At 31.3% G+C, this 27,648-nt stretch overlaps 1 protein-coding gene across 4 annotated transcripts in view; it reads left to right on the top strand.

Annotated features, from left to right (window-relative positions):
- The first annotated feature begins 1,530 nt into the window (after positions 1 to 1,530).
- Positions 1,531 to 27,648, top strand: part of LOC143079058 (uncharacterized) — a 45,603-nt gene continuing 19,485 nt past the window's right edge. Inside the window, exons 1-10 of one of the 4 annotated variants that reach the window (XM_076254207.1) lie at positions 1,531 to 7,341; positions 15,957 to 16,060; positions 16,874 to 16,918; positions 19,641 to 19,784; positions 20,139 to 20,156; positions 22,590 to 22,682; positions 23,618 to 23,752; positions 25,191 to 25,251; positions 25,704 to 25,852; positions 26,313 to 26,327. In XM_076254207.1, coding sequence (XP_076110322.1) covers positions 1,680 to 7,341; positions 15,957 to 16,060; positions 16,874 to 16,918; positions 19,641 to 19,784; positions 20,139 to 20,156; positions 22,590 to 22,682; positions 23,618 to 23,752; positions 25,191 to 25,251; positions 25,704 to 25,852; positions 26,313 to 26,327 — 6,426 coding nt within the window. In that variant the 5' untranslated portion in view covers positions 1,531 to 1,679. The remainder of the gene's footprint in view (positions 7,342 to 15,956; positions 16,061 to 16,873; positions 16,919 to 19,640; positions 19,785 to 20,138; positions 20,157 to 22,589; positions 22,683 to 23,617; positions 23,753 to 25,190; positions 25,252 to 25,703; positions 25,853 to 26,312; positions 26,328 to 27,648) is intronic. The other 3 variants (XM_076254225.1, XM_076254217.1, XM_076254234.1) reach the window with 3 other exon arrangements.

Here is a 27,648-nt window from a genome sequence, read left to right as displayed (position 1 = left end):
ACAATACTATTGACATGTTTATCATGTTGCTTTATCTTTGGGGTACAGTAGGGTAGGCTTTCAGATAGCAGCCATCTGCAATAATGACAAGTTGTATTCAATCTACTGATCTATTATCATTGCAAGCTGAATATATGATTACATTCTTGGTTGAGAACATTTCTATGACAAATGACATGTTTTAAGCAGCACAATTGTGAACTTCCATTTCTATGTAGCAACATTCCAGGATCGCCTGTATATGGAATATATATCTCCAAATTGATACAATATTCAAGTGATGACATTTCCTATCATGATTTCCTTGATAGATGGTTGCTGCTTATGAGGATGCTTTAAAGCCAGGGAGTTCCAAGTGGTGAAGTTTAAATCATCCCTTTGGAAATTTTCAAGACAGCATCACAAGTTGGTTGATCGTTATGGATATCTCTTTCACAGATGACGACAGATATATTCTTATTGTCATTATCAACACTGCCTTCCTCTATCATAGAATGTGACCTACAACATGTAACTTAGACATATCATTGGGTTGTACGCAAATGAGCAATACAAAAGGGTGCCACATGTGTAGCAGGATCAACCCAGGTTTTTGGTGAGGTTTGTTTTGCTCAGTCTTTTCTATGTTGGGTTTTGTAAATTGCGGGCCTCTTTTTGTTTTTTGCCACAGTCGTTTTCCACATATGTGTTTGATTATTCCTTTGGGATCTTTTGCCTCTCTTATATGGATGATTGCTTATGATAGACAAGGGATAGACTCATTTGAGATTTCAGATGTGAAATTCTGCTGATGTGGTAACAACAAAGTTGGAAACACATTGCAAATCAAAAGAATAATTATATACAAAACAAGGATAAAACATTATTGGAAAAAGATAGATTTTATAAAATGCATTGCCATGGAAGATTTTGATATAAAAATTGATTAAAAATAGTTAATGAAATGCTGCTACTAGCAACACCTTGTATGATACATTTTATCAATAATTGTGCGCTGAATTGTGAAGCCTTTCTCTTTCTGAATAACATGTACTGTTTGTTTTTAAAGTTCATTAAGTAGTAAAATTTTACTCATGAATAAGCTTAAATGCCTTAAAGGTGAAACGCTTGGTTGAAGGTTTAAAATCTTTGGACGTTATGTAAGCGCTTAGGCAGTGATCATGTTTTTGAAACCTATATTTTATTGTGTCAGTAAACAATTTATAGGATTGTCATAAGGTAAAAGGTTATACTACCGACAACTCGGTAAAAATATTCGTAATATTGAGATTGAAAATACCTGTGTAGTACATTCTATAAGGAACAGTATTGATTATAAACTGAAGACATTTATTATACATGCGGTGTTTTAATCAAAATATGCACAAGTGTGCAAATGATAATACATTCATAAAAGTCAATATTATATCGCAATGGATGAGATATTTTCTATAGAACCATATTTAGTTTGTCTGTGATGATATGGAAATTACTCAGTGTTAAAAGTGAATGGTTAATCATTCATCTGTGGAGAATTTTTCAAGGTAAATAACTACCGACATTTATTTATTTAAGTTGAAACTGTCTACAGCATGTGCTTGTGTAAAGTACAGGTATTTAAAGTGAAATAGGAATAATTTTGGACATTGACAAGATTAAAGATTGTGAACTCGAACACTTTTAGATAGGAAATTACTACAATGGCAAGTACATATTCTTCAATTGCTACTCATATGTGGCCTCCGCCTTCCTCTGAAACTGCAACAAGACTTCAGAGGCTTCAGGAGTTAGAACAAATGAGAAAAGAGAGACAGTTAGCTTCAGGTTTAATAAGTAATGAACCTACTGATGCAGGTACTAGATTAAGTCGTAGACAACAAATTAGTGGCTCTATAGGAATACGTAATAAACTCATTGATAATCATGAAGAAAGGCGAAAGTCTTTTCAAGGAAGACGGACATTAGCAGAAAGTAGAGGATCTAATTCTTTGAGTACGTCGCAAGGAAGTTTATCCAGTCGTTATGGAGGCGCAAGACCTAAGAATTTGGACTTAAGTTCTTCATCAATTAAAACTGTTTCATCTCAACAATCAGAGGATTATGGTGGAAGAGAAAGGTCATCATCATTAACAAACACAGATGAAACTCTTACATCTCCATTGTTACGATCTCAGAGTGAGACTGAAATCCTATCACCTCAGTCTGCTTCATTTAACAATGCAACAGAGGGTTATGGTAATAACACTAATTTTAATACACATTTCTCAGAATCAGCAGCAAATACATCAGTTTCAGAAGACGAGGATGACATTGAGAATTTTAAACGCTCTTTATTAGGTATCCAAAGCTTGGCAAATGTCCAAGAAAAAGATGAACCGGTTCTACATCGAAGTTTACCAATGTATACTAGTACTAGAAAATCTGGCAATATAGATTCATCAAAATTATTAATTCAACTATCGGAACGTAACGGTGAAAATTTCTCTGTAAGAAAACCTACTCCTGTATCAAATACAACAAGTCATCAAAGGGTTCAAAACATGGTCAGTGAAAGTATGAAGAGATTGGACAGTTTGTTTGATACAACACCCTCGTCAGAGTATAAGAGCAACACAATTCTAAGAAGTGGAAGTAATCGATCAAGTAACCGATCAAGATTGGGGCCTAAAGGAATTGAAATTAAGTCTTCACGAGGTATAGATAAAGATGTGGTATTGCCTGACCAACGTAATCATTTGGAAGAAATTGTTCATCACAATTCACTTGAAAAGTTTGTTGAGGATGATCGCCCCAGTGAAGCTCCCTTTGTTAAACATAATACACATGAATTGGAACAGAGTTATGTAGATATAGGTACTGAACATGAAATTAAACTAAAGGAAAACGGCGAGATTAAACATTTCAATACTGATGAAATAAATGATATAGTATCAAAAACACTGGAAAGTAATGAAGTTGGTTACTCGGAAGATGTTAAAAGTAAAATAAATCTGTCTGAATCAAGTAATATAGAATCATCTGTATCATCGTCAGAAATTTTGTCTTCTGTAGAGAATTATAGTTATCATGATCATAGTGAAAGAAAGTTGGAAACCCCTTCAGAAATTACTATTGATGAAGAAATTTCCCCAAATCACATAACAACCGACACTGATAGGCTGAATATGCTAACAGATACTCATGTAAGTGCAAAAATAAGTGGCAGTTTTTCAACAAATGACCAGTCAGAAAATACTGAATCATTACATAATTTTGAACATGAAGGTGACACTAACAGTATTGATCATACACATTCATCTTACTCTATGCAAAAAGAAGAAGAGGATGATTTATTAGATGCTAGCAATGTTGGGTATTTTGAAATGGAAACTGTACAAAACAATGAAAGTGAAAATTCATTCAATTATCAAACTGACATATCATCAGACTTTCCTCAATTTACAAATTCAGATGATTTTCTTAATTATGATAATGATGAGAGACATACATCTGAACCTGAAAGAAGTTCAAGTTATGATCGAATTCAGGCTATGGACAAAATCTTATCAAGAACCTATGGGAATTCTGACGAAAGTTATCATTCTCGCTATAGAACACTACCATACTCGAGAAAAGAACAATCTGTACTCCTATATAACAAATATGATAGTGAAAATTCAAATGTAAGAAAAGCATCATTAGGACCTACTGGAATATCACAAGATGCATTAAGCAGAATAAATGATTTGTTTGGGAAAAAGACTGAAACTACAATGTTTAGCAATAGTAATCCAACTGCTCCACGAAGAAGAGCTAGAGATACTTTAATAGGTTCAAGGTCAAGTATTTCTCGTTCTCGATCAGATGCTGGAGAAAGTGGCTATGAGGGTAGGCGAGCTACCTTGCTAAGCAGAAATTCAGATGGAAAAAAAGTTTATGTCTCAGGAAGCAGTTATTCCTCTGTTAATTTAGAAGAAAAACAACAGCCTAAAAGACAACCCGTTCTCTCCAAATACAGCAGAACACAAGAAGAAAATGAAAGTAAAATTGAAGGCATTCAAAGTCGATCTAGGTATTATTCAAGCAGTGGTAATCACTCCTCTTTAGGTGATACTACATATCAATATACTAGAAGCAGGTCGGTTGACTTAGATAATGTGAACAGTAATAGTGAATATTTGAACACAGACAATCGATACACAAAAGACATCATGAAGGAATCGGACGACAGTGGAGTGTCATTTGAAATATCAAAAATTATGGGTGAAATTTCATCAGAATTCCTTACAACTGATGAGAATGACATACAATATTCAAATGAAACATTAACTCCAGACACCATTATTGATGGAGATTTACCAAATGTTCAAAGTGAAGCAGACAATTCTAATAATGTAGAGGAAGAGATGACATTTAGTAGTTCATGTCAGGTGGAAGTTGGTCAAGTCTTGGTGTGTGGCAATAATCTAGACAAGGAACACAATAATGACAGTGTTATGGATGAAACTATTAAAAATGAAAATGTGGTTTTATCCAGAGAACAGGAAAACCATACTGATGCAGATCTTAATAGCAAATTGCCAAATGAAAACCAAAAAGGAGAGGAAGAGACGATTGAAGACAACGTCTGTAAAAATACAGAGAAAATGTCATCTGATGAAACAGATAATAAATCTTTGACAAATAACACTCCATTAACCCCTTCAAAGAAGAAGAAAAATAAGAAGAAAGGGAAAAAGGGAAATAATTCAGATTCTACAAAACTTATTGTTTCACATCCAAGTGAACTATTAAAAAAGAATAAAAAGGATTTAAAGACAAATCAAGGAAAAGTTGAAATTAAAAGCAAAGAAAAAACTGACAATAAAGACAAAAAACAAGTCACAAGCAAAATCAAAGAAAACAAAACAAATTTGAGCAAGTCAAGTGAAAAACTTACGAAGGCCAGTGTTAAAGATGATGGCAATAAAGACAAAAAGAAAGAAGGAAAAATACAAAGTGATAATATTGAAAAATCAGACTCAGTTGATGAAAGTCCCAAAAGTCGATCAAAATTGAAAAATTTATTTGACACCATTTTTCACCCGTTTGATCACAAAAGCGAAACATCTTCAGTCAGCAGTGTAATAACTGATGATAATAAATCTCAAAGCTCAGGGGAGAAAACTCCAGTAGCTGAAGATTGGGAAATAATTTCTGATCCACTCTCAAATCTGAATGTTGTACATGAAGACAACTATGCATCTTTTGAAAATGAGGACATAACAACAGAAACTGGTTCTAAAAAAAGGACAACATCTGATGAATTAAGTGGTATGAGTACAGACAATTATGAAACAGCTTCAGATAATACAATTAGTGGAGGCTCAGAATATGAAGAATTCTATGAAGCTTTACCAACAGAACTATTTGGGCAGTCTTGGAATGAAAATGAAATCCAAAATGAAACTGAAAGAAAAGAACAATTTGTTTATGTTTGTGCAGCCTCTAAAGTTAGAATGAAGAGGAAGAAAGCTCCTCCAGTTGATAAACAAAAGGTGGAGAATGTGAATCAGTGGATAGAAAACAATTTGTATCCTAGTGAAAAGTTTCCACAACAAGGAGAAAAAGTGGCTAACAAGAAGTTTGTGGATACCAATCAGTTTGGTCAATATGATGAAATAATTAACACAAGAGAAAATCTAGAATCAATTAATGAAAGAACAAATTTAGAATCAATGGATGAAAGAGAAAATTTATCAAAGGACATGCCAAATTTTAGTGTTGATATTCCTAATCAATATGATATGCAAACTCAGTCGAAAGACATAGCATTTGAAACGAATGAAGAAGAGCAACTTTCTGACCCAAAAACCATTGAAAAAACTGATAACCTAGAAGAAAAAACTGAACTTATCAAATCTGAGATATTTTGTGAAAATAATGTAAGAAGTTTTGAAGAAGAAGTACATGATGATCCAAAATTATTAGAAAGTGTTCCACTTGACCTTAAAGCTTCTGATAGTGGTTTTACAGATACTCTTGTTAATGCTCTCAGAGAAAAACTTTGTCAATCTTGTCAAGGAGTATTAATTGATGTTTTAAAACAAACATACTTTACCAGATATGAACAGATTTCTCAAAAACCTTTACAATCTTCTCTTACACAAGAACCATCATCAAATGCAAATACAAGATCAATAGATGAAAAAGATCATGCAAAAATAAGCAAGACAAGTTCAGTTGTTGGAAATGGTCATTCAAAAATCTCAATGGATGGAAATGAATGTTCAGAAATGAGCAAAACAAGTTCGTTAGATGGAAAAGATCATTCCAAAATGATTACGAAAGAAACAATCAGTTCAAAGAAAATACAGAAACCTAAAAAACTAGAAGTGAATGACTTACTCTATGGAAATACAAACAAGGGAAATTCAAGTTCTTCAGAAAATACAGTAAATGATAACCCTGAAACAACTGGAAATAATGGAATACAAAAGTTAAATCGATTATCATCACCTAAAAAATCGCCGCCCTTAGAAAAGGCCATTATTCTAGCCAAAAATGACAATGTCAAAGGTACTCCAAGCAAAACGAGTCCTAATAACCATACTGCTGAAATAAAAACCAAGGCAAAAATGGTCAGTTTGGATAAAAGTAAAACAAATGGCAAAGTGTTGCCTAAGTCTGAACCAAGGCTATGTCAACAGAGTCCTAAACATGTAAAAACGAAACAAGGAGTTTCTAAAGTTGATGAAGAAGGAAAAGATTCAACCAATGGAGAGGACGGGGAGTACAAATTACCTCATTTAAAAGATAATCCTTTTATCAGAAAGGACAAAATAGGGAAAAGCAATAGTGAACATAACCAGAAATCTGAAAATTCGACAAAAAAGTTTATGGTCAAACGAAGTATGAGTTTAAATATTGATTCATCAAAAGGAGATTTTCAGTCTAGTTCAAAAAGTTTATCACCTATCAAAAAACAAAGTGAATTAGCAGGTGCATCTGATATTACTAAAACTGAAACTATCATTAATGGAAAGGAAAACAATGAGATTGAAACATTAGTGAATGAGACATATAAGAAACAAACTGAAACTGAACCTGGAAAGGAAGAAACTGGAAAGGAATCTGAGAGTAAAATTAATGACATTCCAATTAGAAAAGCTAGTTTTAGCAAAAAACAATCGCCGAAATCTCCTAAATCTCCCAAAAAACCTACCATGTTCGATCATTTAAATTTTGCAAAAGAGGTTTGTGGGAATATGGGAGAACCAGACAATATTGACAAAAAACTATCAGATACTGAAAACTCAATGAAAACACAAAAACCTGACCTTAACAAGATACCGCTTAGGTCTAAAACTCCTCCAAGGAAGAAGAAATTTTCACCTTTTGGAGGTAAAAAGAAAAAATAATTCTTCTACTGTGCTTTACATGGAACTTTAATCATACTGCAGCAAAACATATATGGAACTTTTTCTTGCCAAATTAATTGTTGTGCCTATGACTTTGAATAGCATGCGTTTTGCTTATGTTTAGAACATTCTTGCCTTTAATATAATTTCGCTTAGTTACAATCTGTAGGTTTTGCAAATTAGGAAACTGTATTGTATATTTATATCCCACACTTCTTTGAGATTTAAGGCAATTTTTAAGTGGTTCGTTCACTTATGGTTATTCAACAAAAATGAAATTATTATTGTGATAATTTTTTGTGTACTTTGAAGAGACAAACATTTCTCATTGATGTTCTAGGCCAATATATTTGGAAATCAGAAACAAACAAAAAAACATTGAAGATTCAAAAGAGATGGAAAAGACCTGAAAGTATCCAAACAATGGGTAAAAATAAAATTCCTTAAACTCTTTTTATTTGTAGCTTACCAATCTCCATGGATCATATTGCTGTCATCCGTTTGTTCTTGTAAATGTAACCAAATTTGGCTGTAATGACCTGTGGGAGCTCTTCTTTGGTTTCGATTGAATGTAAAAAACAATGGGACAAATACAGAAATTTGAAATTTTGAAGTGAAGATGAAATGGCTGTCTTTGGCTGTTCTATTTTACACCCTGTAGGATAAAGCTTAAAATTTCCATATAAATTGAAAATAACATCTAGAAAAAATGTGTTTCTTCATTATAGTTCTCAATCCAAACATTTGTTTTAAGTTGAATATATAATTTATCATGGAATCCACAGTGGACATTTTGTAACCAAGGAGGAATTTTTTTTCTGGATAAAACTTATTATATAAAACCAAATAAGTATTTATTTCATTGGGATCTAAAGGAACCCTGAATAAAAGAAGTTAAATTTGATGAGGTTTTATTTATATTATTGTTATCCCATTGTTAATTGAAGAGTTGTTAATGCAATCACATGGTATATGTAAACTCTTCTTGTTCTAATTCTCTATTGGAAAAGAAGGGAAATGGGTTGGAGTTACATGCATACACAAGAATAACATAAATACTATAAATAATAAAAAGAATTCTAGAATGACTTCAGTTAAAAGAACTGCAATGCTCATATCTTTAAACAAATTCAAAACAGCCACTTAAATTGACCTGCTTACACCCCATCACTTGATAGTGTTTTCAGTGGCTATCATACTACATTTACTTATTTTTATGCAAAGAATGTTGAGCAAAGGCTGTTGAAATTCAATTTTTTTATGGATGTGGTCTTTTTCATAGATAGTGTATTTATTGATCATCAAAATGTATTAAAGTAAAAAGATAGGTGTGTGTTATCATGTTTGACTATTTTGTGTTTTAAATATTATATTATATTTTTTGGGGAATCATTCAATGTACAAGATATCTCTATATTTTTCATATTAAGTACATTTGAATAGATAAATGATATAGTTTATGGGAAAAAGCGATTAGAAATAACAAAAATTACATCATATATGGCTATAAAAGGGTATTTGAGATTTTTTTTATCAAATATTCTGATATTTATAGTTGTTGAGTTAAATTATACATAGCTTAGGAAAAATTTGGTGGTTACAAAAAAATAGGGAAAAGGGTGATATAAAGCAACAAAAAAAAAATAATACACAGCATTTTTTTTTTTATATTGGAGATGCAAATGTGGGAATTATGAATAAATAATACAGAACAATTGCTTTTCTGCATGTAGTGTCTTTAGAATGTTATGTTTACATGTACTGTGAAATTTTCAGTTTAGAATATCATTCAAAGTGTGCAATTGGCCAACTGAAAATTTTAGAGTTAATTGTGTGTGATTGCTTATACAGTATTTGAAAAGCTATTTTTTAAAAGGCAGCATCAATTAAAGCTGTGTAATTGCATGTATTAAATGCTATGTCTGATCACTGAAAAAGCAGTTTTTTGTGACATTTTTGTCAAGCTATTGCTTTAATTTACTATGTATATCTTTGCTTGTTTGCAATTTTGCCATATGATTGCATAAATGTTAAATTTGTTGTTATGCTTCTTAATCTCACCTGCAAGGAAAGAGGGACATATGTATAACTTTTCCAAGTTTTCAATGATCCAAAACAAAGTTTTGACATTAAGGATATTTAATATTATTGTTCAGTTGAATCAATGTCAAAATTTAGATGGAGATGTGATATGATATCCAATGAGGCAGCTATCCACCAAAGTTCAAATGAAGTGGATGTAAGAATTTATAGGCAACTGTACCACCTTCACCGATAAATTCCATGTATGTTTTTATGCCCCTTTTCTACCCCAACCCTTCTCAAAAATCATGCTTCAAAAACCTAAAATTATAATTATAATATATATATTATTGTACAGGAGAAGCCAAAGGTGGGTCTTTAGTGACTCACAATGGTTTTCTGTCTGGCTTTTAATCTGTTTGTCCCTCAGTTCTTCCATTCATCCATTTGCTTGTCTAACAAGCTTTCTGTACGGTTATGTAGTACTATCTTTTAATGATATATTTGGTATATAATCACATTATTAGAAGTTACAATTTGTTCCATCTGAGGGATTTTTGTTGATCTATTCAAAATACATGTATGAATTTTCCAGTATTTTCGTTGTCATTTCTGAATCAAGTGATAAGATATTTGGTATATAGTCAAAATTTACAGGTTAAAATGGGAGATTTGTTTAGGTTGAATAGTTTTTGCAGAAGGTTTGACCCTAGGACTAAGATTATTGCTTAAAATATTAGTGTACAGGAGACAAAAAAAAGTTATTATTCTTCAGGGTTTTAAAACTTGTATATCTTGAGAAAATATCTTCATCATAGATTAATAATTCAATCTGATTATGTTTAAGAATTGAGAATAATAACTTCTCTTTCAAAATTTGAATTAAAATTCACTAGACCACACTGATGATAAAATGATTGTCCCTATTAAGTGTAAACTCATTAAATGGTCCTGCTAGGAGGGAACATTGTAATGCAATTCATCAGAACAAAAATAAGGATGTGGTAAGACTACTAATGAAATATTACAATCCACCAGAGACCATAGGGCTGGGATGGTTACATCTACAATTCATCACATATCCTTCAACAATGAGCAAAACCCAATCTGTATAGTAAGCTACATAGGGACTGAGCATGAAAAAATGTGAATCAATTATAAAGAGAAAACAAACCACATGATTTATGCTGAAAGCAATAAAAGCAAAACAAATATGACAGCCACAACCAAAGAAAACCACTGGGTTAAATGCTCCTGACATAGTAATTAACATCTTTTAATCGGTCACAGTATGGCTGTCAACAATGACAAAACCCATTCTGACAGCGAGTTCAACTATAAAAGGTCCCTAAATGACAAATGTGAAACAGTTCAAACACATAAAAGATAAGGCTTAGTTTAACATGCTTTGGAGTACTTCCTCTAACCTGGGAAATCAGTGTAACAGCACAACATTAGAAAAAAAATCAGTTGACAAAGTGATCCATCTCACTTGATATAATGACCCCCAAACAACAACAGTTGGAAACAAAGTATCAACAGTTACTGAAAACTAATTTAAAACCCAATTAGAACTTTTTAAGATATATTCAGAATTCTGTTTAATGCAGATTAAGGTTGTTTGCCATGAAGTTTTGGTAGTTTTTGAACACATGCTCATTATGATGTGAACTTATAAAATATATATGCAAAATTGGGGTTTGACCCAGATTTTGTGGTTCACTCAAAACAGATATATGATAGTGTTAGCAAGGCATGTTGTCCTAGGAAGACCTATTCTTGTTTTTTGAGCTTTACTATTCAGAACTTTCAATCAGCCTTCTTACATAGAAGATGTTTTCAAAATCAAAGCATATTAAAGGGATAAGTTTTGGGAAGACTGTATTGAGACAGCAACCTGACACAACTTCACCATACATTCTTCACCAAAAACAGTTTATATTATATGTCAAGCTCCAAATTGTACTGAGTCTAATATATAAGGTTTAAAAAGATATTACACAGAAATTATCAAAGAGATAACATCAACACCAATTCTCCATATAACAAAAAAAAAAGAACATACATTACCAACATGATTTCAAATGATCTGGCGGAGCTTACAATTCAATATGCATGAGGACAGTCAATTTGAAGATGTGTGTGATAAGGACAATTGCCGTTTTAATTACTCATTTCTAATCACCCATCAGGGTCACCAAAACATTATAGAATAACATCATATGCAGATTGTTTTTTAGGAATACACATATAGTGTTTACATATTTTATACTGATCAATGATCCGTTACTGGACACTACATTGATGAGTTAATCCCAAAACACATGTCTATAGATAGACAAGTCTATAATGAGCAAATGGGGTAAACTCAAGTGTAATAAATCAAGTAACATGTATGACATATTTAGAAAAAAACCAACTAGGTTATTGACATGGGACCAGAATACAAATGTGTGTTTTGGTTAATCAAAGGTTCTTAAAAGAACATACCAAAAAGGCTGTTTGCTTGTAAATAACAGTCTAAAAGTTTAAAAGAAATATGAATGTCAGCAAAACAAGCAAAACAAGCAAAACAATAACAAACAAGATTACGCTGTATCAAATATCTCATAGTAACCGAAAGGAAGCTTAACATTACTAAACCCAGTTTTACATGTACATGCACCTATCTAGACCATTGATATGATGCAAAAATTAATTACTGAATAGATAAAACCTTTACAGTCCAGCACAGTATAAATGACCCCTAGTTGTCCTTTGGGATTTTATTTATTTTTTTGGGATGCCATCTTTATTTAGTTTGAATGCCATTTAGTTTGAGTTTATAACTTATGTGCAGAATTTTGAACAACCATGCAATCAAATATCCACAAAAATTCATATTTTCATCAATACACACAAATTGGTATCCACAAAAAAATGAACATATTGATCCATCTAAATAGGTTTTCCTACCAGAGGTCATGGATTTCTTCAGTCACTGTGGCTGCCTCTACCAATAAAAATAGACCACCACGAATGAGCACAACTGTGCTGAAAGTGGTGTTAAACACTAATCAATCAATCCTCAGAAAAGGAAAGTTCACTATTTAGTAACTGAATTGACTAAGCTTATCATTCTTTGCTACATGTATATCAGTGATAAAAAAGAAATAGATTGTCTTTCGTGTTATTTTGTAACGGATAGCATTACCTATATGACCAAATCAGAATTAAAAGACTAGCGTTATTGTCAATTATATAAGTAGGGAAGTCTGTTAATTAATTAATTCTTTTAAAATTTCTTAGAATAGAGTGTCTAAACAGAACTGTTCATAATATAACTTAAACTGTTCATTTCAGTGTATTTGTTTTTATTTTCTTAATTGAGTTTTTAAATTCATACAACCCTTGATAATGACGCATATAAAAAATAAAATGATATATTAAAGCATTAAGCCATGAAGTGTTTTTACATGTAATTGTCAAATAAGTCTAGATTTAAGATGACAAGTAGAGTGGGTAAAGAAATTTAATAATACCTATAATTTGAAAATTATGTTATATCAGCTTTTATCTATGAATATATTTATTTAGTACAGTTGACTGTCCTAGTAATCTCTTTGATATCATTGGGCTTTGTTACCTGACACCCTACACAAATATTAAAATACACCCACATGGGATTATAAAAAAAGATTTTTGAGGCCACTGATTTTGAATATTTGAATATAGAATTTATGACTAGAGGCTTTTTATTTAAATTCTAAATTTAAAATTCAAAATCCTGAAACTGGTCAAGTGATATAGATCTAATAAATTGGACAGGGGGATTTTTTTGCAGAAAAATATTCAAACTCACCTGTCTGTCTTATTTATTTTGTTCAGGTCTGCTGCTTGAAAACTTATTTCATAAATTTATTAGACAGAATATTCCTTTTCTTTTAGTCTAGGGCAAAGTTGAGTGAGCTACTGCTATCATTTGCATTCTTTGTTGTTGTTGTCATCCGTCGTTGTCCATGTCTGTTATCATTGTCGGGTTCCAAATATATTTCCCCATTCAAATGCATTGATCGTTCAAAAAAGGGGTTCCAACCCTGGTACCCCTCCCTTTTTTCTCTTTGATCTGCCACTGTTGACTAACATCAGGATGTTAAAATGGCCCATATCATTTCATTAAGTATAAAAATGCGTATGCAATACTAATTTTAGTCACTATTTTTATGGGATGGTATACATTGTCTTGTTTGACCTCATGATTTATACAACATATAGAAAAAACACCATACCAATCTTAATACATTGAATAAACAACAACAACAACAACAATACTTTATTTTGAGAGGGTTACACAGTTAGCTATATAACTAATCTTTCCTGATGCCCTCATCATGAGATATCAAACAAAACGCAAACTATTATAAATTGCATACATTAGTATAAAAAGTAAGTATGATAATAATGTTCAGTACAACTTGATAAAATGTGATGAAAAAAATTAACATGATGACATGATCAGTTTTTAATATTATTGATACAGCTAGGTTGATTTCAATAAATGATCTGTTATTTTGTATTTGAAAGAATAAACATTTTTAATATTTCTTAACGGTATTGGCAAATTATTCCACAAGAATGGTCCAGAATACATAAAAGATTTTTTGAACAATTCTGTTTTTGGTTTAGTAAATAGTAGTTTCCCCACTCAGATACCTTCTATATTGATTTAATAATCTATGTTAATTATGCTAGTCAGGAACTTTTAATATGATTCAGCTATATTTGTAATGTTGCTGTGCCATGTTCATCTGTGTGCAATTTCTTTACGGTCTGGTTGACTTGTTCAAGGTCTAATGCCTACATTATTTAATCGTTATTTATGAAATGACAAGCTTTGTTGAAATGAAAAGTTGTAAGCATTATGTAATCCTTGTTAGGTCTGTTGTTAAATAACAACCATTAGTGCATCCCCACACAGTCACTTCAGAAGAAATGTCAGTCTTAGAAACACTTCATTTGGAGCTCCTGATATCACTAGATATTCATCATCATATGGTGATATCTCTCATTTTTTTCAGATATACTTTTCTGACAGCTAGTACACTACTGTATCAATCTTTGCTTAAGCTTTCAAACATTTTATCCCTTTCTAACTTTATCTGATCACCTTAATGGGGCACTAGCTACAACATGTATTAGAAATCTAAAATATGATTTTTCTTGGTTCAATCATTAATGAAAGAGAATGAAATAATAATGCACTTTTTGCAGCCAGTATGGTGTAGTTTTGTCAAAATAAGCTAAGAAACATTGATGATGAATTATTTATTTGCAAGTGAATAATTTGACCTCATTGAATCAGTAATCATGTGAACTTCAATTTAACCCTTTATCTAGAGAAGGATAATGCATGAATTGTGCGTGTTAAGGGCATACAATACAGTTTTGATCCCGTATTTACAAGTTGATGAAAATTTGCATATAGGCTATTTTTTACCTGATTAAATCGAATATGTAATAAAAAATATACCTTCATGTGCTACTTTTTGAGTTAAATGAGGTCAAAATTTTGTATATTTGCTCAAAATTCGGATTTGTGGCCGTATTTTCCATTTCGAAAGAAAGACATAACTTTTTTGTTTTAAAAGATAAACACATATTGTTTTTTGTTAAATATTTTGTAATTTTTTTTGTATTTTTTAAGTATTCTAAAAATTTATGCATTTTTTGTTCAGAAATAACTCATATTTATCAAATGGTCATGAATTGAGAAAAAAACGTCAACTTTTGATGTATATTTATCAATATTAAAAAAATTGCACTATTTACAGTTTTATAAAATTTGGTCCACATAATCTCCCTGCAAAATGAAACAAAATGTCGTTTTAAAAAATGGGGGTCCATGCACTCGTTTTCAAATTAAACCAGTTTGAATGATAAAAATCAGTCGAAAAATGCATCCTTTCCCGATATGTCACAGTTTGACGTCGGGAAAATAACATTTTACGTTAGCAACGTCATTACCTCCCCTGTAACTGTATCGTATGCCCTTAAGATATTTAATGGAAAAAGAATATCAGCATTGAAAGTGAACAAAGGTTAATCATTTGATTGACTGATTCAATCCACAAAGAAATATTCTTATACAGGTAAAAACGATGATTAACTTATATTTTTAATCTAAAATATGAAATTAATCAGATCTAGAAAAATCCCAATTGCATCAGGTTGCTATCTATTTATATCTATATTTATGGTCATATTGCTTATATGATCATCTGGGGTCTTCAGAGGTCAACTTAATAGTTAATGAGATTGGTTATAGACTAAAATACACAAACAACAAAGCTTCATATTATAAAAAGTTCATGCCCTGAAAATTGTTTATCTTAGACTTTTTATAATTTGGATAAATATTTTACACAGTTATAAATCAAATATGAGAATGTGCGTCAAATTTGTGAACATGAATTTGACAGCTAGTGGCCCTTTTAGGAGCAACTGGATATGTACATCATAAGTATAACATAGTCTTATATTATATTAATGCAATTAAGGATGCAATTAATGGTACCAATTTGTTTTTCTTTGTTACAGATGTTATAGATGACCGTGATCTTAGTCCAGAAGAAGCACATGGTGTACCTTTAGAGGATGATGAGATTGCTCCACACAGAATTAACCTGATCAACTGGGATCCTGTAAGAAAAATATGGGACTTATGAGCTGCATCGGAAAGAAATTCTACCTTATGCAAATGAATATCAATACACCTGTTAACCTATTTCGGGTTTTAAAAATCTCTAAGGATAGCCTGTAACTGTTTTAAATTGAGTTAGAACAAGAACCTTACTTAAAACAGACCAAAATTCATTTATATTTGAATGTTCCAAAATCCTCCAAAGTCTTATACATGTACATGTATACACACACTTGTATAAGGTCAATTTCTATCCGACGCAGCTAATATGCTAAGATTAAAACTCTTAATTATACCTTGCAATAATTGTTTTGTTAAGGGAGAAAATGCATCTTTATATCTTCTATCATATCATATATTATGTATTAATGCAGGTATACTTTTGAATATTGAATTTTCTTTTTAAACTTAAATCCCAAAGGATAACATAACATCACAAGTTTGCATGACCTCAAGAATTAAGGGGAAAATATTTTGTCTTATTTGTCATTTATACTGGGTCTTACTTGTCTTAGAAATGATGAATTACTTTTACCGAAGAGGTATATACTTTCAAATTTTTTATTTACTTATCTTATGTAGGTTACGAAAATTTGTCAAAAAATTGTACAAATACATGTACAGGAAAATATAATATTCAGCCAACATTTATATTGATGTACTGTTAGAACATGAGATAACTTCCCCTGTGTATTTAGAAATAAGTTTTTGCCTCAGTCTGTAATAGAGCTGTTAAAAAAAAAATATATATATAATAACTGATGCAACAGTTAGGAGACATTGTAAGGTTATCATGTTTTAATTTATTTTGCAGACAAAGCTTTTGAATGTATTGTACACAGTGAAACTAGAGAAAGATGTAAGTAAATTTTGCAGACTGAAACTTAACTTTTCTATTTCTTTTAGTTTTGCATAAAAACTTTTCCAAATATGGACATTTGTCAAGACAGGAGAAACACCAACCTTGTTTCAAAGCTAATGTGTTGCATAACACAAAATTAGCTTGAATGTATGCACCATTGAGCTTACAGTTTGCATAAGATCTACTGACTTGTTGCCTACAGTGTTGGTAGAGTGGCGAATTCATATTAAAAGTTTGCTGGAAGTCCCCTCCACAAATAAAAAAAAAATAGATATCTAAAAAGAACCATGTTAAAAAGCGACTTCTTGCATTTAAATGACACTCTTAAAATAAGGCTTAAATTAGGTCATGGTGATATGAAGATGTTTCAAAAACCTGTTTTTGTTATACCTGATACATGTATAAACAAATCAGAATTTGTTGTTAACATATCATTGATATAGATATAGATGTTAATGTGAAAAATATCAAGTTACTAGCATGTAAATTTGTTGTAATACTATAGTAGGCGTTAAATATCATACATATACTACATTAACTTTATTGTTTGACATAGGTATATAACTTCAAATGTATTTATACCTCTTTCAAGGCTCTTTGACAGGGAGTAGATTACCTTAGCCATATTTGGCACAACTTTTAGAAACTTTTGATCCTCAATGCTCTTCAACTTTGTATTTATTTGGCTTTTTAACTATTTTGATCTGAGCGTCACTGATGAGTCTTATGTAGACGAAACGCGCGTCTGGCGTATAAAATTATAATCCTGGTACTTTTGATAACTATTTACACCACTGGGTCGATGCCACTGCTGGTGGACGTTTCGTCCCCGAGGGTATCACCAGCCCAGTAGTCAGCACTTCGGTGTTGACATGAATATCAATTATATGGTCATTTTTATAAATTTTCTGTTTACAAAACTTTGAATTTTTCGAAAAACTAAGGATTTTCTTACCCCAGGAGTAGATTACCTTAGCCATATTTGGCACAACTTTTAGGAACTTTTGATCCTCAATGCTCTTCAACTTTGTATTTATTTGGCTTTTTAACTATTTTGATCTGAGTGTCACTGATGAGTCTTATGTAGACGAAACGCGCGTCTGGCGTATAAAATTATAATCCTGGTACTTTTGATAACTATTAGTAGATTCTTGCTCAGATTTCCTACTGTAGGCATTTGAGACAGTCATTTTACTGTGATTATAATGAATGTCAAATTTTTTGGCTATATTTGTTATGCATAAAACATTTAATGCCAGGACAACTTTTTTGGATTGGGCATTGGTGAGGGGTCTCAACATACAAATTTGAGTACATACTTTTGGCATGGGTAAAAGAACACCCTCCATTCATATATTAATTTATGGGTAAATCCCTATCTGTCCACATATTACATAGAAAAATCACAAACCATTCTTACATATTTCCAGGACACAACATCTTATTGATGCGTAAACCATATGGGATTATACATATAATTAGATTTGATTTTTGGTGTTTAACGCCACTTTCAAGCATTACATTTAGGCTATTTCGTGGCGGCCAGTTTTTAGAGGAAGTTGGAGTGCCAGGAGAAAACCATAGACCTTTAATAGGAAAACTGACAATCCTAGTCAATTTGATTGGAGTTCAGTGCACCCGCACTAGCGGTGTTCGAACTCACAACCTCAGTGTTGACTGGCTAGTGATTACAGTAGTAACTACTTAGACCACTCAGCCAAAGAGGCCCCTCATATAATTAAATAAAAAATAATCAGAGCACAGTTTTCGCAGACTATTTTAACAAAAGATGAACATTTTTGACCCTATTGAAATATTGATTTTTACCCATAAGAATATTACCTCTGTGCAATTATGCCCAATTGATATATTTCACACGCCAAAAAAAATAACCTACACCAGAATTTTGTGCCTACCTGACTTGTCCCCCATGGAACATGCTTTGGGAGACATAGAAACATTTGGCGTCTATCTGGTCTTGTTAGTGCTCTCATTTGAACAATTCTTGCCAGATTTTTATTGATTTATTTCATAGGTTTATATGAGAATTTGAAAAATCTGTGAAGATGAATTATTTTTACAAGACTTATGTCCCTTGGAAACATTAAATATATTGAAAATTGCATTGAATGCTAGAATTTTATGAAACTGAAATCATAGGTTTATATTAGCAAAATCATTGATGAGTTTGAAATTCAGTGCCAATCAATTATTTTCAACGAGTTATGCCTCTCTATATTAATTATCATGGAAATCAAATTGTTTTTGCTCTAAAGCCTTCATTTCTCTATAAGGTTTTAAGGAAAAAAAAAAGTTTTTTTTTTTGAGTTAATGGTCATGTACCTTGGACATATAAAATGTGTGCAACACAGGGACATTGTAACTCTGTTCCTTTATATAGGATGAGACCCCCTGCAGGATTGGGACTGTTTTTCTATAATTATTCATGGCAGTTCGTCAAATTTGTATATGGATTATTGTTAGACAAAAATTTGGGTGACTGTCTGACATGTCATATGACATTGATCTTTTATTTACAAACCAGTGGTCAGAAAAAAAATCTAAGAACTTTATATACTCCAGTAACTATTAAATTAACAATTAAAAAAAACTGAAAAAAGCTGAGGACCTGTAATATATTTTGTGTCTATTCTCTCTGCTATGAACAAATGTCAAATCAGTAGCAATAAATAAATGTATTTGTATTATATCATTATAGACTACAGAAGATATATCTCACCAGTTTGTCAATATGGAAGGCTTGATGGAAAAGTTGCCAATGAACAAGAAAAAAGCCACACTTTTAAAAACATGGAAAAGAAGATTTTTCAGAGCTAAAGATGGATGGCTGCATTATTATGAGGTTATTTATAGTTGCAAGCTGCATACACTATTGAGTCTCCACAGAGTCTATGTGTTGCTAATAATTATTTAGTCTAGCTTTGGAATTCAAGATACAATGTATTGGGTTTGTTTGAACGCTTCATGCTTTATACTGACCCAATCATTTTACACATCATTAACACAATGATAATGACAATTAACATGATTTTTATTTTAATCTGATTATAATATTTAATTTTGCTTGCAAAAGGTATTTATCAGAATCCAGAATATTGAATGAACTGTGTCTGAGACAATGAGAGTCAACTGTATATTGTTTTTAGTTGCTGAATTTGGATTCTTTTTAAAGATGTATTTGATTTTTTATTCTCAGGGCATTTTAGAGGATCAGGTATTATTCTTGGATGACAAATATTTCACTTATGTACCTTTGTTTGTTACTATAGTTTGTTTATATTTGAACCTGTAAAAACTTTATACACTTATTTTAAAGTGAAATTTGTCTTTACTGAACTATTTAAGGGCAGAACATTTGATTTAGGGATTACACAGGTTGATTAAATCACTAGATAAAATTCACTATACCACTATATATATTTCAATACAAAAGTTCAGTTTAGACAGGTTTCTGGTTGATGCAGGGGTTGGTTTAGAGAGGTCACATTGTAATTTATACCCAGTACATGATCATTTATGCATTCTGTATAGTTTTATTGCATTAAAATACCAATGTTATGTTGACAGTATTATAATGAACTGAAAATTTATGTTGATCATTGCTGTCAAATATGTATTCTATTCTCATTTTGCACAATATGGTTAACCCTCTGAATTGCAAAAAATGCACAGCATGAGTCAGCATGAGTCCGTTAGAAGCACAAATTGTTTGATTATGAGGACACCAAAAGTTCTTTAAATGACAGATATATGAAATTAAAATGCAATGTTTTCCTTATAGCACACAGCACCAGAAATGCATATCAGCATAATTTTATTTAGACACTTACTCTAAAAACTGACTATAAATTAATGAAGTCCCCAGATAAACAGCAAATAATTTTCTACAAAACACAAAAAAGATTTGAAAAATCTCCTGAAATTGTTTGATCTTTGATGTGGTTAGATTTTTCTGAAAAACTTATGATAGATCAGTGATATTTGGTGGTCAACTGTATAAGTATGTATGCACCTACTTTTAAAGGGAAGACATTTCCTTTGATATGATAACTTCCCCCACCAAAGTAGATGTTTTATATGGATAAGGCTATTTTATGTTGTATCAGTATTATGTTGTAATCTTGCTTATTTCTACTGCATGGCGTAGCAAAGTACTTTAACACTTATTAAAATTAAATCAGCAAAAGGAATTAAAAAGTTTATTAGCCAATGTTCATTTAAGGTACAAATATCTCATAATTCCATGTACAATTTTACCAGCAAAATAGACAGTTAAGTAGATCGCTGAAACCTCAAGAAAAACTGCACATGCTAGAATATACTTTTAGAAAAGAGTTGTTTTCTTTTATAAATGAAATTTCATTTTAAGACAACCTATTTAATTGTAAAATATATGATAATTTTTTTTTATGTAATTGTCAAAGGGGGATAATTCTAATTTCAATCAACTTGCAAAATAACTTATAAACTGGTTGTCTTCATTTATGTTTTCAGAAGTGACTGTTTTTCCAATACAAATGTATATAATAACATATATTTTTGGTGTTGATACTTTTGGATTTTCTGTTATTACTCGGAAAGGAAAGAAATCAAAATAAATGTATGTTAGTAAACATCCCCCTACAATAAACAAGAAAATAAGCAGTGTAAAATGGAAATCAGTTAGGCTCCATTTTTTGTGCCATTTCATTCCTAATTAGTAATTTTTATTTAATGCATTTCTATTCCAAAAATGATCAAGTTGCAATATTCAATTATCATCAGATGCTGTGTGTAGTTTTTTACCAATCCTGTTGTGATGTTATATTATTGGTACAACAAAAATAGTCGTAAATAACATTATGTATTTTCCTCTTTCAACAACATACATATATTTGGAAGTAAAAATATATAAATAGCTTATAATTTGACCATGTAAACATATGATTGACTTATCTTTATATTTTAGGCCATTCTCACAAAAGTTATAAATATTAAAAAGTTTAAGGTTGAAGGATTTTTTGTTGAGATTGATAGTACAGGAGTATATTTTTTCTCTCATTAGTTCCCTGCCTTGTAAATTTTGTTATGTCCATTGGCTGTGTTTTCTTTATTTAGTTGTTCCTGTTTTTATTGTACTGTACATTTTATTTCATTTTTTAGTAATTTGTTTTATACTTCTGTTTTTTGTTTTTTAGTCATTTGTTTCCTCTGTAGTTCTTATGTGGTGAATTGTTAATTATTTTAGTTAAAAAAAAATCCTAATAACATGTTCAACAACTTCTGTGAGTAAGGTTTTGCTGATTATGAAATTGATAAAAATGAAAAATGATAAGATTTAGAATCTTGACAGTAAACAGACAACAAAGTTTTATTTTTCTAAGATACACATTTTTAAATTCAAGCCAGTTTTTGGTAGGTACTTGATACTCCAAGAAATCATGTTTGTTTTTCAGTTGTTAATATAAATAACACCCGATAAAAGATGTTACTTTTTCAGATTGAAATTGAGGTGTGTTTTGTTCTAAACATTATTAGATTCAGTTATTTGTTATCAGGAAAAGAATGAAAGGGTGCTATCATTAAGGAGTTTGTATACATTTGTTGCTTTGAATATGCATGTTTTCATTACTTTATTTTTACTATTTTTCGTTACAATCTGTTTTAGACCAGCAATAGAGACAAACCTAGTGATAGTGTACAGTTGATGGGAGGGAAGATAGATGATCTTGGAAACAGAGTTTTAGGTGTAGATGATGGGGTAAGTTAATTTTATTTGGGTAAAAAAGTATGTTGATTTTGAAAACCATCACCGTAAGTTAAAAGATATTGTTAGAATGAACTTAAATCGATGCACTAGCCTAGTTAAACCAAAGACTTGAAATTCTTATTTCTCCTAAGCACATAGCATTGAGATGGAATAGCAAAGAAGGGTGGGGTCATAGTCAGAGTAAAATGTCAGTGTCAGATATCATATAGATATAAGATGTGGTGTGAGTGCCAATTAGACAACTCTCCATCCAAGTCACAATTTGTAAAAATAAACCATTATAGGGTAAAGTATGATCTTCAACACAGACCCTTGTGTCACACCAACAACAAGCTATAAATGCCCTCCAAAGATGTCTATTGCAGAACCAATCAAAAGGGAAATCAAACGGTCTAATCTATATGAAAAACGAGAAACGAGAAACACTTATGAACCACATTAACAAACAATAACTACTGAAAATCAGATTCCTGACTTAGGAAAGGTGCAAACAAATGCAGTGGGTTTAAACCTACCTGTAGACTTGTATACTAACAAGTTAAGAGTCTGTTTCTGTTTGTCTGTCTGGAACAAAATGGTAAGTATTCATATCCAACCAGATTTCTTGTCCTATGATGCATATTCGGCTTGCGATTGAACATTAATCATCTCCATTCAAATAGTTGACTGAAGTATAGAAATATAGGAAAGTAATAAATATAATGCTGAGAAAGCATATATTTGACTGAGTGGGATGTATACAAATGCATCCTCAAAAAGTTCATTAAAAGAAGTCTTCTGTTTCCAATAAGAATTTGCCTGGAATTTATTTAGATACCGATAAGATATTAATGGAACAGGGGCCAAAGAAGAATATTCAAGAACTTTTAAAAGCTAACGATAATAATTTAATCATAAAAAATAATTTGTATAAAATTTTTTTGTAGAGAGGGCGTTTCCTGATGGTACGATGTCCTACAGAGAAAGAATATGGACAGTGGAAGTTAGCACTAGAATCTCAGACTGTTAATAATGTTACTTACGTTAGACCAGTTATGTCTTCTCCACCACATCCAGAAAAGGTAAAGTGACTCCTGATAGATCATTTGTTTTTAGGATTTATGAATTCAGCACAAAACATTTTTTGCCTAATTCAAAATGATAGTCTCCAAAAGTTGACCTTCTTTTGAAGAAAACACTTAAACTGTATATGACCCTTTTCTCTCTCTTTGTAAACAAAGCCATGTTTAATAATAAATAACATTAGTGCACATTTGAATTCCAGTGTTAGTTGAAAGCCAGAGATCAAAATAAATATTTCTGTTGGTGTTATTTTCTAAAAATCAAACAAAATCATTATGAAGTCAGCTTGAATGTACTTGTATGAAATATAATAAGAAGATGTGTTGGATTGCCAATGAGACAGCTCTCCAAAACGGACCAAAATGACACAAATTAACAACTATAGGTCACTGTACGGCCTTCAACAATGAGCAAAGTCCATTATGCACAGTCAGCTATAAATGGCCCCGAAATGACAATGTAAAACAATTTTAATGAGAAAATTAACGGCCTTATTTATATACAAAAACAAATATGTAACACATAAACAAACGACAACTACTGAATTACAGGCGGCTGACTTGCAACAGGCACATACGTACATACATACATACAGAATGTGGCAGGGTTTAACATGTCAGCGGGATCCCAACCCTTCCCTAACCTCGGACAGTTGTATAACAGTACAACATAAGAACGAACTATAATAATCAGTTGAAAAAGGCTTAACTCATCAGATGGACAAAAATAAAAGTGAACATAGCCAGGTACATCCCAACAAAAAAAGACTCTAGGTACAGATCTGAGAGTACTCACAGTTAACTGAAAACTAGTTCAAAGCCACTAACAACTAATAAAAAAATCATGCATCTAAGACTAAATTATCAATCCGTACACATCCAACATCCAATGGATTTAGTGTAAAGACGTCATAAACAGTCAGAGAAAAAAACATGACCTTGTGCAATGCCAAGATACAGGTATCAACAGATTGTAGATTCATGGATGTGTATATGTATAAAACTTACTAGTAATATTTAGTTAGTTTTTCATTTACTGATAACAAAATCAATATTTATACCAATAAAAACAATGATCAATTATCTTATCATAGTGTTGAATCGGTAACCTTTTAAAATAAGTTTATTTAAAGGATCGATTTCCCAGGATCGTTTGTTTTCTAGATTTGTAATTGCTTCACCAATCAAAATGGCTGCCTTTGAAAATTGTCTTATAGGTTCACTTTTAAGTGCAAAAGTTCTGAATTTTCCTATTAGAATTGGAATAACACATGGTCTGTGTTAAGTTTAACATGGTAATTTATGAAAACAATTAGTGTTGTGAAAACCCATTATGACTTTACGCGAGAGGCTTTGGACAGATGTTAGTTTATTAAAAAATATGTTAATTTACCATTGGAAGTACACAGGAATGAATTGTTGAAATTCTATTTTTTAGAAAGTAATGATTATAGACATAGGAAGTGGAGGGATACGTGCTGGTGTGATGGGTGCTCAGCGTAAGTATCTCATATAAAAGATGGCAGTGGGCAGCATTTATTTAAATCCAAACTACACACACAAAAATTATAAAAAAACAGATCACTCATTTTATGGTCACAATTGAAGAAAATATGCAATCTATATGAATTGAGAGGACTCCCTTCTCTGCATCCACCTTATGCAATATGCAAATACAGATCACCATAAACCCTTCAACATTGAGCCTATCTGTATAGTAAGCTATTAGAAGCCTGTGATGACAAATGAACAACTATTGAAAAAAGAAAAATAAGAAATCTGCTTTATTATACAACAATAAATGATAACAATAATGGCTGCCAACAACCAATGATCTCAACTTGATTACAGATTATGGCTTGAGACTGCTATATAAGGAATTGGGAAGGGTTAGACTAAATAAAAAAAAAATCTATTTAAGTAATACAAATGTACATCTATTTAATTGCAGCTTGTTTGCCACAGATGTTTTTCCCAAGTGTTGTTGCTAAACATAAGACAACACAAGAACTTGTTATTGGTATTGATGCCTACAAACCAGAAATTAGGAAAAATTCTACTCTCATAAAGTTGGTGGAACCTAGCAATAAAGTGGATAAGGTATACTAACATTCAAATATGTTTGTACAAAACTAAAAGGTATTTTGTAAAAAAACTAAAATAACTTTACATATATGTTAGTGACCTATATTGAAGAAAAATTCTGTATCATAGACATTTCATATTTTAAACTCAATTGTATGTGGAATAAACAACAGAATAGACATCTATGGGTAAAATAATTACGGTTTTTCTGCAGCTGCCAAGGTTACAAGCTCTTTATTTCTCTAAGTCTATTCAAGTGGTGCATGAAATTAAAAAAAAAGACCAGATTATAGACACCAACATCTAATTAGGTGTTTTGTTCTTAGAAAGAAACATAACTTAGGTTTCCAACATTGAATTGTGACTAAATTTTAAAGTATATTTTGAATAAATCTTAAATGATACATTTAAGTGAAGCATGCTAAATATTAATATGTTTTGAATATGAACTTACTGTTAAGCTGTTTTATTTTAGGATCATTTTAGACCAGTAAGTTCTATTGCTTTTAATGATGCTGAAATGTGGTGAAGGTCTTTACAATCATGCATCTTGATAAATACCTCCTTTCCTAAGCACAAATCTATTTCCAAAGAGCTATTTTTTCCATCAGCTATTTGTATTTCGTCTTGCCTTGACTGCAGCAAGATATAGGTGTTCTTTTTCTGGTGGCATGTAAGTGAATAGTTTCAATAACCTACCTTAGCCGCGACAGATACCAGAGGGACATTCAAACCCATAAATCAAAAACAAACTGACAACTCCAATGCTAAAAAATAAAAATAAAAACAAACAAATTATAGTACAAGACACACCATAGAAAACTAAAGACTAAACAACACGAACCCCACCAAAAACTGGGGTTGATATACAAGGTGAATGCAACAAGACCATAACATGTTTCTGATATAAAACACAAAAAAACAAATTCATTGCATAACAATATAATATTTCCCACAGAAAGTAAACAAAAGTTAGCGTGCAATAAATTCCAATATTGCACTAGTGCAATAAATCTTCAAAATTCATAATGTCATCAACGGCAAAATCTTAGTTTAAACCAATTTTTACTTTCAAATATTATATTGCTATACAATAATAGGGTTAATGCATGAATATTGGGGAATATTGTCCCTCGTAGAACATATATTGCACTTGGAAGCTCGTGCAATATAAAATTCTACTCGGGACATTATTCCCCAATATTCATGCAATAACTCTATAGTGCTGTTTGCTCTTCAACCACCAATGTCCAAAGTCTTGTGTGGGTGGCTCCACAGTCCATTGACATATTACTGAAATAAAGTGGCATCACCAGTCTTTGGTGACTTATTATTCAAATACAACCAATAATCAGGCAAGAGACTTGTGTGTGTACTGAGCTATTATTGTGAACTAGGAAATTCTGTAGTCTATTGGTGGCTGACAACCTTCTGTAGACAAATTAGAAAATCTATGTGAACATATTTTTTTGATAATGGTTATGCTGAATATTATTATTTATATTTCTATACCCTATTCATGTGTATATAAATCAAACAGTCCACATAGTCTGCCATTTATCTGAGTGTACAGGATATGAAAAGAAAATATTCTAAACTTCAATAGTTATTTTTCATTGTAAAAAAAGATAATTCATAATTGTTTGTCAATGGAAATCATACCTCATCTTCATATTTTAATTTTAACTTTATTGATTGATTCATAACAGCTAACAGCTACATATCATATAACTTGATCAAGTAATACATCAAACTTAACACCAACTGATAAATAGTGGCTCATGAAAGCCTCTATAGTTTCTCATAGTTGC

This window comes from Mytilus galloprovincialis, chromosome 1, assembly GCF_965363235.1.
Source record: "Mytilus galloprovincialis chromosome 1, xbMytGall1.hap1.1, whole genome shotgun sequence".
In the NCBI taxonomy this organism is placed as follows: Eukaryota; Metazoa; Mollusca; class Bivalvia; order Mytilida; family Mytilidae; genus Mytilus; species Mytilus galloprovincialis.
Note: the sequence above shows the minus strand (reverse complement) of the source record. Positions and strands in the feature narration are given on the sequence as shown.